The following is a 16,755-nucleotide window of genomic DNA, read 5'->3' on the forward strand; positions in this document are numbered from 1 at the left end:
TTTTTAAATGACATTTTAATATTTCTTAATACATTAATTGACTTTGTACTTTATACTTTTGACTTAAATGATGAGTGATGAGCATATTAATACTTTAGTCCTTTTTTTCTGTTTATATTTCATATGTACTGTTAACGGATGCACTTTTTTACTTGTATCCTATCTTGTACTGACCCCGCCCATCTGTCACATTTTTAAAGTCAAGTTTGCCCACCCCTGAGTTCTGTAAAAGTACCCACCTTTTGTTTATATGCTGAAATAGCAGAGAAGGTACTCGCAGGTGGGTGGGTGGTGGTGCTATTTGGGGGGTGGAGTTAGACCGGATCCAGTAGGGGAGGGAGGGTGCCTGGTCTTGTCACACATCGGCCGCAAGAAGGCAGGAAGTCAACTGTCGGGGAGGGAAATGAGAATTTAAAGTCGAGAAGATCACAAGAGGCATCATGAGTGTGGACGCGGGGGGTCAACGGCGTTATGTGTCTACCTTCAGGATGGACATCAAGTCCAGCAGTGGACGTAAAAGTGCAGAGGGTGCCAAGACGAAGACCAAGGAGGCAGATGCGGGTGAGCTTGCTTGCTTGTTTATGGGTTTGAAACTGTGTTTGTGATGTCTCCATGATTGTTTTTGCTTGAGGGCTAGAGGAAAGGAAAATAGGGTTTGAGTCAGAGGACTCGTGGGATGTTGTTTGCATGGACAACACAAGGTAGAGGTTGCAGTATTTTGTATTTTTTGCTAGAAATTATATTATAGTATAGAGGCAATCTTTGGGATTTTTAGATTGGGCAAGATAATCCCCAGATCTAAACTTTATGGAGTATATAACTTACTCTGTCTATGCATTATTGGATTTATAGTTTATTTCACGTGTCGAAGTGGTGGCTGGGAAAGTATATCATAAATTCCAATTTTCTGTTTTAGGATTAAATTAAAATAAAGAGTATAGATGTATATTAAATTTCCTGATTTTTCCCTTTTAAATCAATAATTGTAATTTTTTTCATCCATTTTTTTCTATGTTTTTGGTTCAAAAATCATTTTGTAAAATCTACAAATATATTTTAAAAAAGCTCAAATAAACGTTGTTTTAGATCTATATAAAAAACTGAATATTCAGGGCTTTTAATCCATTTCTTTTAATCCCTTTATATTAAAAAAATGTAAATATTATATCTAAAATGGTCCGGCTTGCGAACCAATCATCTATTTGATACCTAGCGGTAAGCCAATAAATTTACAAATAGTCATTTAAATTTTTTTCATTGACATTTCTTATCATTATCATTCCCAATGTCTATAGTATTTCCTTAATGTAGTCTTTAATCCTTCAAAACAAATTAATCCTAAAAAAACGCACCTAATAAAAGGTCAACCGTAACACTAGTGTTATGTTTGACATGGCTGGTTGTTGACAGACACTAACCAAACTAATCCCCAGATTTAAACCCTATGGAACAAGCATATTTCTATACTTGTACGACATGCTCTCCTATGCTTTTCTGTGCTATATACTTGGTTATCCAATAGGCACCCATTTAACAGAATGTCTTTTTTATGTCGGGTGTTACGGAAAAACAAAAATATTATTTTTATTCCTCATTTTCCATTTTGCAACCCAGACATTGTTCCTCGCCACAAGCCTGTGGAACCTCCCGTTTTTGTACGACCGCTACGAGATTGCTGCGTGGATGAAGGCAAAGACATCACCCTAAGCGGAACACTATCCGGGAGTCGACCCTTCAAAGTTACGTGGTTGCACAATGGTGAGGAGGCACCAAAAAATGCATTAAAAAAAATCCAGAATTTTTTACAGGTAGACGGAGAGATAAATCAACCAGAAATAGAAGGCTTCAGTAATCCCTCGAATATCACGGTTAATGTAGACCTATCGTGGCCGCGATAAACGAAAAACCGCAAAGTAGGATCACCCTCATTATTACTACCACAATACATGTTTTTGGGCCTATACACAAGTATATTGATCAAAAAGTGTATATTTATTAAATATTAAAGCTATAAGCATTTTAAAAAACTGTAATGTATTAATATCTAAATATAATGTATATATATATAAAAAATTCAAATAATAATAATTAAAACATTGATATAAATCCTAAAAAAAACAGGTTAATGGGAGTTTTAGTCTAAGTCTGTGGTCTTATGGCCATGTCTGCTCTATATTATATAAAAAGAATATACATAAATATTAAATACAACATAAATTTTGTATTGACAAACTTTGAATAACAAGAAAAAGAAAGTTCAACGACTTCCCAAAATAATTTAGCTTAATTTTTCTACTTTCCTACATTGGTTTCGTCATTTGTCCCTTTTTAAGCTAACACATAACTACTATTAGAATGACTAGCTCCATCTAGTGTTAAAACTGAGAAACGTAACACAATCTAGGCTGAATTTCAGCTTTTTGCGCGGGCCAAATTCCATCATATTTTCCTAATTTCCGACAACAGAGGGCCGCTGTTGGCCCACGAGCCACAGTGTGTACATCCCTGCATAACAAAATTGACTTTCGGCTTGAGCAGAACTTTTCTCGCCCCCTACTGGCAGGTGAGGTGGCACGTTTCGGAATCCCCGCCCTAGACGGCGGCGACGTGAGCTTGATAGTACGCGACTGCCTGCCCGAGGACGCCGGCGCGTACACTTGCGTGGCAGAAAATGCGGCAGGAAAAACTTCTTGCAGCGCGGCTGCATTCGTAAAAGGTGAGTAGCCATTTTTTATTTCAAACAGTAAAAGAACTGCAATGTTATCTACTGCACTTGACGCGCCAATAAAACACTTATCTTGATGTGACCTATCTTACCTCCAGACTTTGAAACCCTTTGCAGCGTGCAGAGTCGAGTTTATCCAAACAAGAGCATCATGGGAAATGAAAGGTCACCACGGGGATGTCAGCTCAATTCCACAGGGTCCACGGCCACCTCCCCTTCAAGTTCTGAGCCGAGTCCAGCTACTTCTCCACGAGGTTCATGTATAGACCCCTATTTAAAAAAAAAAATACATATTTTTATCACATTTTTATGAATTTACAAAAAAAATAACAAAAAAAAATATCAGGAAAAAAAATTCAATGTCGTGAAACAGCGATAAATGAGGGATTACTGTATATAATTTAGAAGGGTCATTTTAAGCAAATCTAAGGGTCTTCAAAATATGGAAGGACATCTTCAGGAAGCGTCTTTGTGAGAGCAAAAACAGGAAAACCATGGCGGAGATGTCAGGAAATGACTTAAAGGATAAAACATGTTTTGCAAGAAATAAATATAGCACAATAGTATTTCTCCTTTTAAACAAAAACATCCTGTTTTTCCTTTGTAGAAGTCATCCCGAAGAAAAGAACCAACTCGGGGATCGGTAAGAAACACTTTACCTCAATACAAAACAATAAAATATGAAGGTCATAAGGTCAAAGCTCACAAAGGTCAGAAAATGATAAGCCTATTTAACCCAAAATGGGTAATATAATGAAAAAAATGGTTAAAAGTGCCCAAAATGCTTTAAATTTGGCCTATTTCGTCTATAGTATTATTTTTCTGTGTCCTATGACCCGGAATAAAGTACAACCATAATTTATTGATATATTATGACAACACAAAAAGTGTTTGCACGCAAGCTAGCTTCTCTTTTTGTTTCTACTTGCCACAATTAGCCTCTCACAGTTGTCATGATAGACTTTATCTGTCAAAACAGTTTCCTCCCATAGTTTCCTTATGCACACTTTGTATGCTATTTATGCATATACCGTATTTTCACGACTATAAGGCGCACCACATTATAAGGCGCACCCTCAATGAGTGACATTTTTTTCCATATATAAGGCGCACTGTATTATAAAGGCGCACTGTCTATTTTGGAGAAAATTGAAGACTTTTAAGTGCGCCTTATAGTGGTGAAAATACGATAATTGCTATTGACTTCCAGGTATGAAGCACTCACTACTTTACAGTCACTTCTAGAGCCAGCCATTGTTGATGTTTTGGATTTTTTTGGTATAAAATCTTGCAGTGGGGGAGGAGCTATATGATGGAAGATTTTGTAAACTAAGATGGCATCTGCATATTTAACAGTATTGAGTATTCAGTTCAGGCGTTTGTGTTTTTTTAATATCCGACAGTGGTGGTTTTTCGTTTTTTCCATATATAAGGCGCACTGGATTATAAGGCGCACCCTCAATGAATGACATTTTTTCCATATATAAGGCGCACTGTCTATTTTGGAGAGAATTTAAGACTTTTAAGTGCGCCTTATAGTCCTGAAAATACGGTGAATAAGTGAGTGAGTACTTTACCTTCCGGTTAGGTCCAGTTCTTCGCTTGGAGAACCCACCACGGTACGTTGAAGTCAAAGCGGGAATGCCTGCAAAGGTCACATGTCACTTCACTGGTCAGCCACCGGTGGTGTCCTGCTGGATCCGAAACAAAGAGCAGGTGATGTTAACTCCATTTCCGGCCTAAAAATTCAATACTGCACTTTCCCCGAATGACCTCAATGACCTTCCCTGGTTCATATCGGCGTATTGATTGACTCCCACGCAGTTATCGGACGGTCCTGATATCTGGACGGAAAGCTCGGACCAGAGCAGCACGCTAGTCCTGGCCGAAGCCGCCATTGGCCACACGGGCCGCTACACGCTAGTCCTGAAGGACCGCAAGAGTTATGCGCAACATACGTTAACCCTCGCCGTCGTAGGTAAGAAAATGGCGGTTGAATTCCAATGAACTGAGAGTAAAAGTTTGGATCTGGTTTGGCTAGATCGGCCTCAGCCTCCCGCCTCATGTCCTCTGGTTTCCCGATTGGGTCTTGGGAGTCTGGTCTTGTCCTGGTCCGGACCCTGCTACGACGGGGGTAGCGCCGTGCTAGGCTACGTCGTGGAGGCGCAAAGTGAAGGAGCGAAGTGGAGTCGATTGGTGGAGAATTGTGTCAGCACGTCCTATAGGGTGTTTGGAGATATTCTGACCGGGAAAGAGTATCGGTTCCGAGTGAGGGCTTATAACGACGTGGGGGTCAGTGAACCGGGACCGGCGTCGCCTGTAGTCGTCATGGACAGCAAAGGTAAGAAGCCTACGAATCCTGTCGGAGTGTGAAATACAGTAATCCCTCGAATATTGCGGTTAATTAGACTAAACATGGTCGTGATAATTGAAAAATTGCAAAGGAGGGTCACCCTTATTATAACTAAATTGTTTTTCTTCAGTGTTGAGTACTAGTAGCAAGAGTGGCTAGAGTCTCAGGGTGGATTTTCACAATTTTATGAACTTAAATAAGTACTAACATATATTTTTTAATAATTAATAGCAGATAAGTATAAATATGTGAATTTGCTATTATCAAGACTGTAAAGGCAAACAGAATATGTTTGACAGCCTTTGACATTCATTCATTCTTTTTCTCCACCGCTTAATCCTCACAAAAAGGTCGCGAGGGGTGCTGGAGCCTCTCCCAGCTGACTTTAGGGACACCCTCAAATGGCTAGGGGCAATTTAGTGTCCAATCAGCCTACTATGCATGTTTTTTAAAATATGGGAGAAAAACAAAGTACCCGTAGAAAACACCATACAGGGGGACTGACGTGGATTCGAACCCAGAATCCCAAGACTGTGAGCCTGACAAGCTAACCACTTAACCAACGTGCCATTTTTAAAGTTTTCTCAAATGTTTCATGAAGGATAAATCAGAGATGAAAATTATATGAACTATAAATGGAAAAAAAATCCAAATTGATCTACACACAGAATCCGAGACAGTCCACCACCAAGACGAAGACCATGACGAAGACCAGGAGGAACTTCCCCAAGCGTTGGTCACCATTGACTCCACCCACAAAGTAACAGAACACTACGACGTGGAGGAGAAGCTTGGAATGTAAGTGTCGCATTCATTTTTCTGAACCGCTTATCCTCAAAAGTGTTGTGGGGGGTGCTGGAGCCTACCCCAGACAACTACAGGCATCAGGCAAGGGACACTTTGGATTAGTGGTAACGGGACATCCCCATTTTGTGTCTATTTCCTCAAGGGGTAAATTTGGCCTGGTGTTCAAGCTGCGGCACAAGGGCAGCGGACGGACATGCGCCGGAAAATTCTACAAAGGTCGACGCAGCAAGGAGAGGGAGGCGGCCAAACAAGAAATCCAGCTGATGAACAAGCTCCACCATCCCAAATTAGTGCGATGCATGGCCGCCTACGACCACAAGCCTGAAATGGTCATGGTCATGGAGTTGTGAGTTGTTGACAAATACTTTTCATACTATTGAGATCTTATACTTTGATATATATATCCCATCCAAATTAAAAAAAAACTACACACTAAAATTACAATTTTCACACACACATTGGGCACACGTAAAAGTCTAAAATGTACTACAATGTGGACAGATTTCGGCCCTGTTGGAACTCAATAATTTCGTAAGTAGAGGTATGACTGTATTTGGTAAGGTACCATAAATTAGCGGTTTGTTTTTGTGCAGTATTGCCGGCGGGGAACTTTTTGAGCGCATCGTGGACGACAACTTTGAGCACACAGAACCGGCTAGCGTCCGCTATGTACAACAAATCCTGCAGGGGGTGTCCTACATGCACGCTCAGCGCATCGTGCACTTGGATCTCAAACCCGAGAACGTGGTGTGTGTGGACGCTGGCGGGACAGCCGTCAAGATCATCGACTTTGGATTGGCCGCCCAACTCGGTACCTAGACCAATTCTGTTTATTGGGGGGGTTGTGTCAAAAAATTCTAGATTTTTCAATTATTGCGGCCATGTTTGGTCTACATTAACCGCGATATTTGAGGGATTACTGTAGTGTCCATATCCTTCAAATTCATTGAGCGATTGGTCTTTTGTTGGGTCTTGACAGACGGCAAGGGTGACACGAGGGTGATGCAGGGGACCCCGGAGTTTGTTGCCCCCGAGGTCATCAACTACGAGCCCGTGTGCTTGGCTACCGACATGTGGAGTGTTGGCGTCATTTGCTACATTCTGTGAGTCCGCCGCATTTAGATGGGCTTCTTGTTCTCTATTTATTTTGGAGTGTTATCTTGTCAGCTGCTCGATGCCCAGCGCACTTTGACTGGGTGGGCCGGCAGCAAATGTTTTTTATATTTATAAATAATGTATATACATGTGTATATATATATGTGTACATGTGTATGTGTACATGTGTATGTGTACATGTGTATGTGTATACATGTGTACATATGTGTATATATATATATATATATGTATATATATGTGTACATGTGTATGTGTACATGTGTATATGTGTATACATGTGTACATGTGTGTATACATGTGTACATGTGTATATATATGTGTACATGTGTATGTGTACATGTGTATATATGTGTACGTGTATATGTGTATACATGTGTACATGTGTGTATATATATATATATATATATATATATATATATATATATATATATATATATATATATATATATATATATATATATATATATATATATATATATATATATATATATATATATATATATATATATATATATATATATATATATATATATATATATATATATATATATATATATATATATATATATATATATATATATATATATATATATATATATATATATATATATATATATATATATATATATATATATATATATATATATATATATGTGTACATGTGTATGTGTACATAGGTGTGTATATATATATATATATATATATATATATATATATATATATATATATATATATATATATATATATATATATATATATATATATATATATGTACATGTGTATGTGTATGTATACATGTGTACATGTGTATGTGTACATGTGTATATATGTGTACGTGTATATGTGTATACATGTGTATATATGTATGTATATATATGTATATATATGTGTGTGTGTATATATGTGTATATATGTGTATATATATGTGTCTATATGTGTATATATGTGTATATATACGTGTATATATGTGTATGCATTGCATTTTTCACAGACTCAGCGGGGAGTCCCCGTTCCAAGGAAGCAGCGACGCCGAAACACTGGCTCTGGTGACGGCGGCCCAATGGGAATTTGACGAGGATAGTTTCCAAGACATCACAGACTCTGCCAAACATTTCATCAGCTCCTTACTAGAGAAAAACCCCAGGTTGGCTTGTACATTCCTTCCTTCCACCTAACCACTTGACATCAACCTTCCATTTCAAGGCGCCGAATGTCCAGCGAAGACGCCCTGGCTCACCGTTGGATGGCGTCCGAGTCTCCAGCTAACGCCAAGACGCTCTCCAAGGAGAAGATGAAGCGTTTTCTGGCTCGACAAAAGTGGAAGGTTTGGAGAAGATGACTTTTTAAGTGGTGGTGAAAGTGTGGGTAAAGATGGACTGTCTTTTACAGAAAGCGGGGAAGGCCATGCTAGCATTGAAGAGGATGGCCTTACTCAGAAAAGGGGACGGACCATCTCATAGTAGTCTTGCAGAAGGTATTTTGGGTTTTCTAAACTAATTTCTAGCAAAATAGGGGTGGATTTTCTTGACAATTTTTATCTGGGTTAACGCATTTTTTCAGAAAGTCCGCCAACCCCAGAGACAGAAGATGCCCTCCTCTCATTGGAGCGTAAAATGTGGGGACCCCCACACTTTACTAAGACTCTCCAGGACCAGAATGTATTGGCAGGAGACACTGCCCACCTGGAATGTTGCCTTACAGGTACATTTTGGTGTTTTTATATTGGTCCAAGGAGTATTGGACTGAACTGTGCATGCTTGCCTTTAGGGTATCCCGATCCAGATGTGGTGTGGCTATGTGGCGGGGAGGCCGTGGAGGAGTCGGAGGGCGTCCGGATTGAATATGAGGAAGATGGGAGATGCGTGTTGGTGGTGGTAAGCGTTGGGCCGAGCCATGCTAATGTTTATACCTGCAAAGCGGTCAATGATCATGGAGAGACGGCATGCTCAGCGAAGCTTGTCATACAGAATTTGGACTAAAATTGCATTAGCAAAAAAATGTGACAGTGGATATTTTGTCTGTTAATTGGGGAGAAGTGGGGCTTTGTAAATGTTTTTTTTTTGTGAGAAATTGTGTTTGGGATTTGAGCCCAAAAAATTGGACTGGAAAATTTTGTAGTTTTGCCTCTTTTTTCACTTTAAAACTAATTAGTATGTTGCAAATATCAATTGAAATTAAATGGTCATGTTTTTTTTTTAACATTAATGCGACACGTGTTGAAATTCTTTAAAAAAAATAAGGATTTTATATTAAAAATATTTTTTTAATCATAAATAAATTGCATTAAAAATAGATTTAAAAAGGGTTATTTTAGTAAAAATTTGGAATTAACATTAATGCTACTCACATGTTGAAGTTAATCGACAAAACATGGATTTTGTATAAAAAATAAAAAAGTTTTGAAACTTTCATAAGTCACTTTAAATTTAATGTCACAGTAAAATTTCTAATCATAATAAAACATTATGTGTCCAAGCATGATCTTAAATCATTTTGACACACTGCCATTGATTGCAACTATCTAAAAACAATAAAACATAAAATAAAAATATAATTGTCAAAAAATTGAATTGGAAAAAACTAGTTGTTAGAAAATAGCAATAATCAGAAAACTTTTGAGTCCCAACGGTCCAAAATAAATTAAAATTGTGATAAATAAATAGCTACGTATAAGTACATCTTGGGGGTGTGGCCAAGTGTCGCTTGTCCCGCCCATAAAGCACCGCCGCCCGTGCCTCGAAGGCGCCGACCGTCTGCTTGACCGCCTCGTCAAAGAAGAGCCCGGCTAGCCGTGAGTGAAGCGTGGACTTGAACTCAAAGGACACCTGCGGGTTGAACGGAGGGAGGACACGCCTTCTATAGCCGTCAACAAGTCTTTTAGGACACGCCCCTCCCCTAAAGCGCAACTACTTCCTGAACGCCAGATATTTATTAAGGCCGAGTCACCTGATTTTTTGGGGGAAATGTATCACGGAGGGGAAAATAGCACAAACAAAATGTCTTTTTTGGGCCTACTTTGAACAAAACTATCCATTTTGAATCAAAACTATTTTTGGTTTTTTTGGGGGGCAAATGAAGAAAATGTTGGGTTTTTTTTTGGCCTATTTTGAACAAAACTAACCATTTTGAATGAAAACTTTGTTTTTAGGGGGAGGCAAATTAAAAAAATGTCAGTTTTTTTGGCCTATTATGAACAAAACTAACCATTTTGAATGAAAACTATTTTTGTTTTTGGGGGGCAAATGAACAGTTGAATATTTAAGCAAAAGGACTTACGTGAAAATGCACTTTGCAGGATTTTTGTGCGTCTTTGGGTCCTGGTTCAAACCTCCACGTTGTTTCAAGATGGCGGAAGAGGGAGCCATCAGTACAAGAAGCCTATACAAAAAAATGGATGCGAATTAGGAAATATCTTTAGAAAAATGGCAAAAAAGGTCAAAAGGTTAATTCGATTTAAACACTTTCAGGGTTAACGTTAGCAAATGTTGACGCTATTGCGACTCACCCTAACTTGATGGTTTGGAACCAACGTGACTCGCGATATGTAGCGCTCCAGCACGGGAGGGAAGCCGATCTCCAGCTCGGCCCGGAGGTCGCCGCCCTCGCCGCCCTCGATGACCCGGGAGCTCTTACACCAAGGCACGAATTTGTGGTATTGCTCCACGTTGGATACAACGTCAAACATCTGCTCTGCCGTATATCTGCAAAAACACGATTAAACACAATGAAAATTAACCAATTTTAGAGCCACGTCAATTGAAAAAAGGACTATTATTTTCTTAAAGGGCCCAAAAAATAATTATATCATGATAAACCATATCCAAAATGAATAGGGGTGCCAAACATGCCGCTCTAGAGCCACATGTGGCTCTTTCCTTATGATATTTTCTATATAATGTGGCTCTTAGCCACAAGGTTAGAGGAATATACGAAAGGTACTCAACCCGAGGGTCCGGCTTTCGGCGTACTCGGTTCTACGGCGAGCCACGGGCAACGCCAAGTTGACAAAGCTCCGGGAGGGGACGTTCGTGGATGTGCACGGGGCCGAAGTGGCCCTCCTCAGCATCGGGAACCCACTGGGGCAAATGCATCTGGAAGAAAATGAGGTATTATAAGGCGATTCATTTGGAAAGTGGAAATAATGCAAAGCTATTAGACGCCATTTGTTTTTGGGTTAACACAAAATAGACAATTTAATTGTCAAGTCTTTTCAAAAGTAGTGGACTAAATTATCTATTTTTTTTAGATACAGATTTGTGAAATTAATCAGAAATAGAAAATTATTGCCGTAGCAAAATATGTAAAGTCACTTTAAATTTTAATGCGTTTGATAAAAAAATACAATTTGTTTTAATTTCTTAAATTTAAATTGTTTAGTGTTTCAATTCAAAAAACAGATCTATTTATTACTTGTAGCATTTTAAATGCGTGTATGGTGGTGTAAACTAAAAAAATAAATAAACATTGAGGGTAACGATAAATGATGGACAAATTCAAATATAAACAATTTCCTGCATCTGCAATCGCCGGTGTTTTCCGGTGTATTTAATCACTCACCTGGCAAGTCTTCCCTTGGAAGATCTAGGAAAACTTTGGCTTGAGTGGATATCCAGCACATTCAAAAGAGTTCGGACGATCCGCTGATTTGACATTCCTATTTTGATCCGTTAAAAGTAATAAAAACGCAAGCATGTATCGAAGTTCTCACAAACGTGTTCAATGGCAGTGGCTGATTTTACACATGTGAAATGGTTCCGCCTATTACTGTGATGTCACTTTGCCCCAGCCAATCACAGAGAGGTTGAAAATTTCAGATCTTTGTTTAATGAAGATGACTCAATTTATGACGCAATCATGACATGTCAGTTTCATGATAACAAAACGTCACAAATAAATGACAATGTTTCAGAAACATCAAAAGACATAGTATTAAGATGAAACTAACTTATTTTTGCTATGGATCAAATTTGAAATGAATTAAACATTAGTTTGGCAACAAGTCAGTGTATTAATTGGATTCTTGTTTTTATTTAATTATTATCTTTTAGTTTGACAAAAGTAGAGGCCTTAAAAAAGTTACATTTACTAAAGTAGTGTTCAAGAAAATTTGTGCAGACTAATATTAAGGTACAACACAAAAAAATGGCTGTAAAATAAACGTGATGGGAAATTGCCACGTGATTAAAGTGAACTTTGCCTCTAGTGAGCTCATCTCCACTCAAATAAACCCTATCCAGTGAGAAAAATAATCCTTTTAAAATGCCATAAAACCATACAATTGTCATCAAAAACAGACACAATCAAAATGCTAACTGATTTCTAAATACAATCTATCACTGTTTACCAGTATATTCGGCCCTTCCCTTCTGGGAAACTCACTGACGACAACAATGAATCACCTTGGTTACCTCGTAACGCAAATCAACACAAAAGTGAAGTCAGCATTCATCGGGCGAGAAGACGAGTTCACTCAAAGCGCCGATGTAGCGAACGCCGTCGGGTTGGCTGACCTTCAGCTCGCTCAAGGGGGGCGGCGCGCCACTGGTGAAGTACCTGAAGGCCGGACTCGGCGACCCCAGCGCGTCCAAAAAAACCTGCCGGTGAAAAATTTACTGTTTAATATCTAAGTACTGTTTAATATCTAATTACTGTTTAATATCTAAGTACTGTTTAATATCTAAGTACTGTTTAATATACAAGTACTGTTTAATATCTAAGTACTGTTTAATATTGAAGTACTGTTTAATATCCAAGTACTGTTTAATATCTAAGTACTGTTTAATATCCAAGTACTGTTTAATATCCAAGTACTGTTTAATACCCAAGTACTGTGTAATATCTAAGTACTGGTTAATATCTAAGTACTGTGTAATATCTAAGTACTGTTTAATGTCTAAGTACTGTTTAATATCTAAGTACTGTTTAATATCTAAGTACTGTTTAATATATAAGTACTTTTTTAAATTTCTAAGTACTGTTTAATATCTAAGTACTGGGTAATATTTAAGTACTGTTTAATATCTAAGTACTGGTTAATATCTAAGTACTGGTTAATATCCAAGTACTGTTTAATATCTAAGTACTATTTAATATCTAAGTACTGTGCCTGGGATAGGCTCCAGCACCCCCCTCAAGCAGTTCAGAAAATGAATAAATGATGACTGAATGGTCAAAACAAGACTTCCCACCTTGACAATGTCCTCCGTGTCTTGCGCCGCGTTCTGGAAGACATGACCGCAATGTTGTAGATATCGTTCATAGAGGTCCAAAGTGGGCGTGTCCACATGGCGGAGGGACGAGTCGCCCAGTTCGGCTTTCTTCAGGTTGACCAGGAAGTCCGTGTTGACCGGGCCACATTCGATGAGGCTGACACTAAAGCGGAAAAGCATGTCAAGTGACCGTCCAACCATCGGAACGTCCACAAAAGACTGACTAGATGTTGAAATGTTGCAGGAGAACGGCGAGGCTTTCACAGGCCCCCTCCACGGCGAACTTGCTGGCGCAGTAGACCTCATTAAAGGGAAGTCCTATGAAAAAAAACATATATTTTTTTGATTATTATGATCTGAGAAATGGGGAGTTTGGTATCTTACCGTGAAGGCCTCCAACGCTGCCCGTGACCAAGATACGACCACCGCGTTGAGCTTTCATCCCCGGTAGGAAGGCCTTGATGGTCTGGATGGTCCCCAAAAGGTTGACCTCCAAAATCTGCTTCATAGAGTCCAAAGACTGAGCCTCAAGTGGACCCATCAAACCCACACCGGCGTTACAGACTGGAAAGAATAATAACAAGATATCAGTTATTTTAAAACAGGGGGAGGGAAGCCTATGGCTCGGGAGCCATATGTGGCTCGTTTGATGGATGTATATGGCCTTTTTAAATCATTTTTTTTCTTCATTAGGCTCTTCTGCATGCATTCTCTCATTGATACTCATTGATTAGCAACAGTGAAGTAACGTTCTCAAAATAATTCAGACTTTTTTTTACTTTCCAAGTGGTTAAATGAATAATAAATGTTCATATTTTCATGTATTTTTACTTTTAAATTCTGAGTATGGCTCTCAAGGAATAATGTTTGAAAATATGAATTGTTTAAGGCTCTCTTTGTCAAAAAAGGTTCCCAACTCCTGCCACCAGAGGGCTCCAAAGCTCAGCTTTACTTTGGCCAAGGATGACAACTAATGGTTTTTGACCATTAAAATTTTCACTACTTTTCCATTGCTGTTTTAGGATGAATAATAAGTATTAATTACTGATTTAAATATTTTTTTAGCACAATAACATGTTAAAATGTCCCCAGCAATTTAACATCAGGATAAGACTCTTTTTTTCTTTTTTTTTGCTGGTTTCTATTGGTTTTCCAACTTAAAAAAACGCACCTAAAATGTCCATCCGCTTCTCCACCACCTTATCTCTAGCCCCAAGTATGGACTGGTAATCCGTCACATCCATCTGCAGAACATCCAGCGTGTCCTTATGTAGACCTTTGACGCTCTCCAGGAGACGCTCCTTCTTGGCTAGGTTCCTCATGGTGGCATAAACTTGACAAAAAACACAATCAAAACAGCATTAATTAATAACCACAATCGGAAAGTCCAACCTAAGCCAAACTGCTGTCACCTTTAAACCTTTTTTGCGGATCCGAAGCTAAACGAACTGCCAAACTAAGGCCAATTCCGGAGGAGCATCCCGTGATCAACACCACCTTCTTGTCCATGCTAACAATGTTCTGACAGACAACCCAAAGGACTTTTTTCCCACTCTTTTCCCATTTCTGGTCTGGCAAGGCCACTTCCTGACCAAAAAAATCTTCCCATATTATCATTATTAGCCACCTGCAGTCCTCCCGTTGTTTCTCATGTCCTTGCAAGACGTTTTTTTTCCCCTCAAGGCCACCCCGTTTGGTTTGTGGGCCTTATTCCATGTCCAATTAGATCTAGACCGTTATTTTTTATCAAAAAAAGTCAACTTACTGGCTGCCATTGACGATGCCGGACCTCAATCCATTTTAACCCGCTGTCAAAATCATTTTTCAGGTTTTATGAAGCCTGTGTGGAAAAATAATAATAAAAACATTAGATTCTGTAAGTATAAATGAACTAGAAAGTACATGTAAAGCCACTTCTGTCTATACAATCAATTTTATAGGTCTAAAATACTCTTAAATACTGTATTTTCTCGAATATAAGCCGTATTTGTATCTAAAAATATGATGATTGAATCAAGGGTATGTTTATATGCACACAAGAATTGATGTACTACTATTTTTCACCAGTAGTAGTCGCCAAAGTAACATTTACTATTTGTTGGTTATTTTCTGTTTTGCAGTTAAGAAAACAAGCATTACTGGATGAATTAATTACTTATATTGACCCTAATAATGTGATTTTGATTCATATAGTATCTCAGAAAATACCAGGTGCGATGATTGTAATAAAACCACAAATATGGAGGTACAAATTGTGTATCAGGGGGCGACTTATATGCGAGAAATTGCCAAATTCAACGATTTTAAGGCAATTTTAATCAATAAATTGCAAAATTCAACGATTTTAGGGCAAATTTGAATAATTAAATAAGTAAATAATTTTTATATACAAATAGATATGGTACACCTTGCATGAATAATTGGAGTGTTGGTATCTTGAACGCCAGGGGGCAGCAGAATCTCAAGAAAAAACTTTTATCAAAATAGAACCTTATAACCAATTATGGGAAATTAGGTGAGCAACCAAGAGGTCTTTAGACGACCCTAAATGTCCAATCCAGGGGGGGAAAGAGGGTAAATAATTATTGATCAACTAGCCAAACCCGATTAAAGGTATAAATCTGATATAAAATGACAATCAGAGCAATCATTTAGTGTTTTAGTGTCAAAATATTGTGGTCAATTATTAGGATGGGGGTCCTAAATGTGAAATAAAACTTGCTCCCTCTCATTTTGGGGTGCTGGAGCAATCTAACGTGCATGCTAACGAACCGTGCTAACTCAGTTTTGGTGTATTATATAACACGGCAATTAAAAGTAGAAAAAAAGGAAAGTGAAAACTGAAAATACCTCTGACAACATTGTTTTGTTCTCACAGGCAATCAATTGCATTCTTAGCATTTCCATTGAAAACATTTGGTAATTGGAAACAGAAAAAGGCGACCAATCAAAGTTATTATCCGAACAAAAGACGTCAACAAGAGTGAATTAGAGGAGTTTAGTTCCGCAAACATATAAAGAGGAACAATAATTGTTTCTTTTTTTAAGATACAATGGATGACTCATGAGCATAACTTTTGACAATAAAAAGCATACCTTTCATAGTTGTTGAGTTTCACTTCACCACTTAATTATTTTCTCATTATAAGTCAAAGAAGGCGACATAACCGCAGGTTAACGTGATTGACTTGTTGACATGATGCTTATTGGCAGTGACATCCATGTTTTGCTTTGGTTTCTTTACCTTAACTTCATGTGGGAATGGAATATATTTATTTATTTTTTTTGTCAAAAAATACATATTTTGTGGGTTGAAATAAGCCTTGACAAAGGCATATTGTTTTTATATATTTTTTTTCAATAAATTGGGGAAAGGTTTTAATTTTGAAAGTTTTAACCTTTTTTTCCATTCAATGAAAGCCTTAAATATATTTTTAAAAATATAATATTTTTTTAAAATTTACATAAAAAAAATTTAAGTGAAAAACAGGAAATATTCAGTTTTTATTTTATTTATTTCTAGATTTTTAAATATGCTTTTATTG

General features: G+C 37.9%; 3 protein-coding genes across 4 annotated transcripts; 1 reads left to right on the forward strand and 2 right to left on the reverse strand.

Annotated features, from left to right (window-relative positions):
• Positions 1-367: 367 nt before the first annotated feature.
• Positions 368-9,228, forward strand: mylk5 (myosin, light chain kinase 5). The gene is made up of 17 exons (XM_077734184.1): positions 368-561; positions 1,615-1,758; positions 2,564-2,716; positions 2,824-2,979; positions 3,333-3,368; positions 4,314-4,441; positions 4,550-4,703; positions 4,767-5,086; positions 5,794-5,876; positions 6,028-6,231; positions 6,479-6,696; positions 6,865-6,988; positions 7,993-8,145; positions 8,205-8,325; positions 8,391-8,475; positions 8,562-8,702; positions 8,769-9,228. Exons 1-17 carry the CDS (start codon positions 441-443, stop codon positions 8,978-8,980), a joined length of 2,553 nt encoding a protein of 850 aa, XP_077590310.1. The 5' UTR covers positions 368-440; the 3' UTR covers positions 8,981-9,228.
• Positions 9,229-9,407: 179 nt separating this feature from the next.
• LOC144208373 (coenzyme Q-binding protein COQ10 homolog, mitochondrial-like) lies at positions 9,408-11,781 on the reverse strand. Its single transcript, XM_077734183.1, has 5 exons — positions 11,559-11,781; positions 10,946-11,092; positions 10,507-10,702; positions 10,278-10,379; positions 9,408-9,826 (listed from the first exon to the last, which is right to left on the reverse strand). Exons 1-5 carry the CDS (start codon positions 11,651-11,653, stop codon positions 9,665-9,667), a joined length of 702 nt encoding a protein of 233 aa, XP_077590309.1. The 5' UTR covers positions 11,654-11,781; the 3' UTR covers positions 9,408-9,664.
• Positions 11,782-11,809: 28 nt separating this feature from the next.
• Positions 11,810-16,080, reverse strand: hsd17b1 (hydroxysteroid (17-beta) dehydrogenase 1). Of its 2 annotated transcripts, XM_077734182.1 has the most exons (7): positions 16,061-16,080; positions 14,976-15,050; positions 14,382-14,543; positions 13,595-13,774; positions 13,435-13,528; positions 13,190-13,373; positions 11,810-12,595 (listed from the first exon to the last, which is right to left on the reverse strand). In XM_077734182.1, the coding sequence occupies exons 2-7, from the start codon at positions 14,983-14,985 to the stop codon at positions 12,440-12,442; spliced, it is 786 nt and encodes a 261-aa protein (XP_077590308.1). In that variant the 5' UTR covers positions 14,986-15,050; positions 16,061-16,080; the 3' UTR covers positions 11,810-12,439. The 2 variants fall into 2 exon arrangements, with proteins under 2 accessions (XP_077590308.1, XP_077590307.1); XM_077734181.1 differs by lacking the exons at positions 14,976-15,050; positions 16,061-16,080 and adding an exon at positions 14,623-14,816.
• Positions 16,081-16,755: the final 675 nt, after the last annotated feature.

The sequence above is a fragment of the Stigmatopora nigra genome, chromosome 15, assembly GCF_051989575.1.
Source record: "Stigmatopora nigra isolate UIUO_SnigA chromosome 15, RoL_Snig_1.1, whole genome shotgun sequence".
Lineage (NCBI taxonomy): Eukaryota > Metazoa > Chordata > Actinopteri > Syngnathiformes > Syngnathidae > Stigmatopora > Stigmatopora nigra.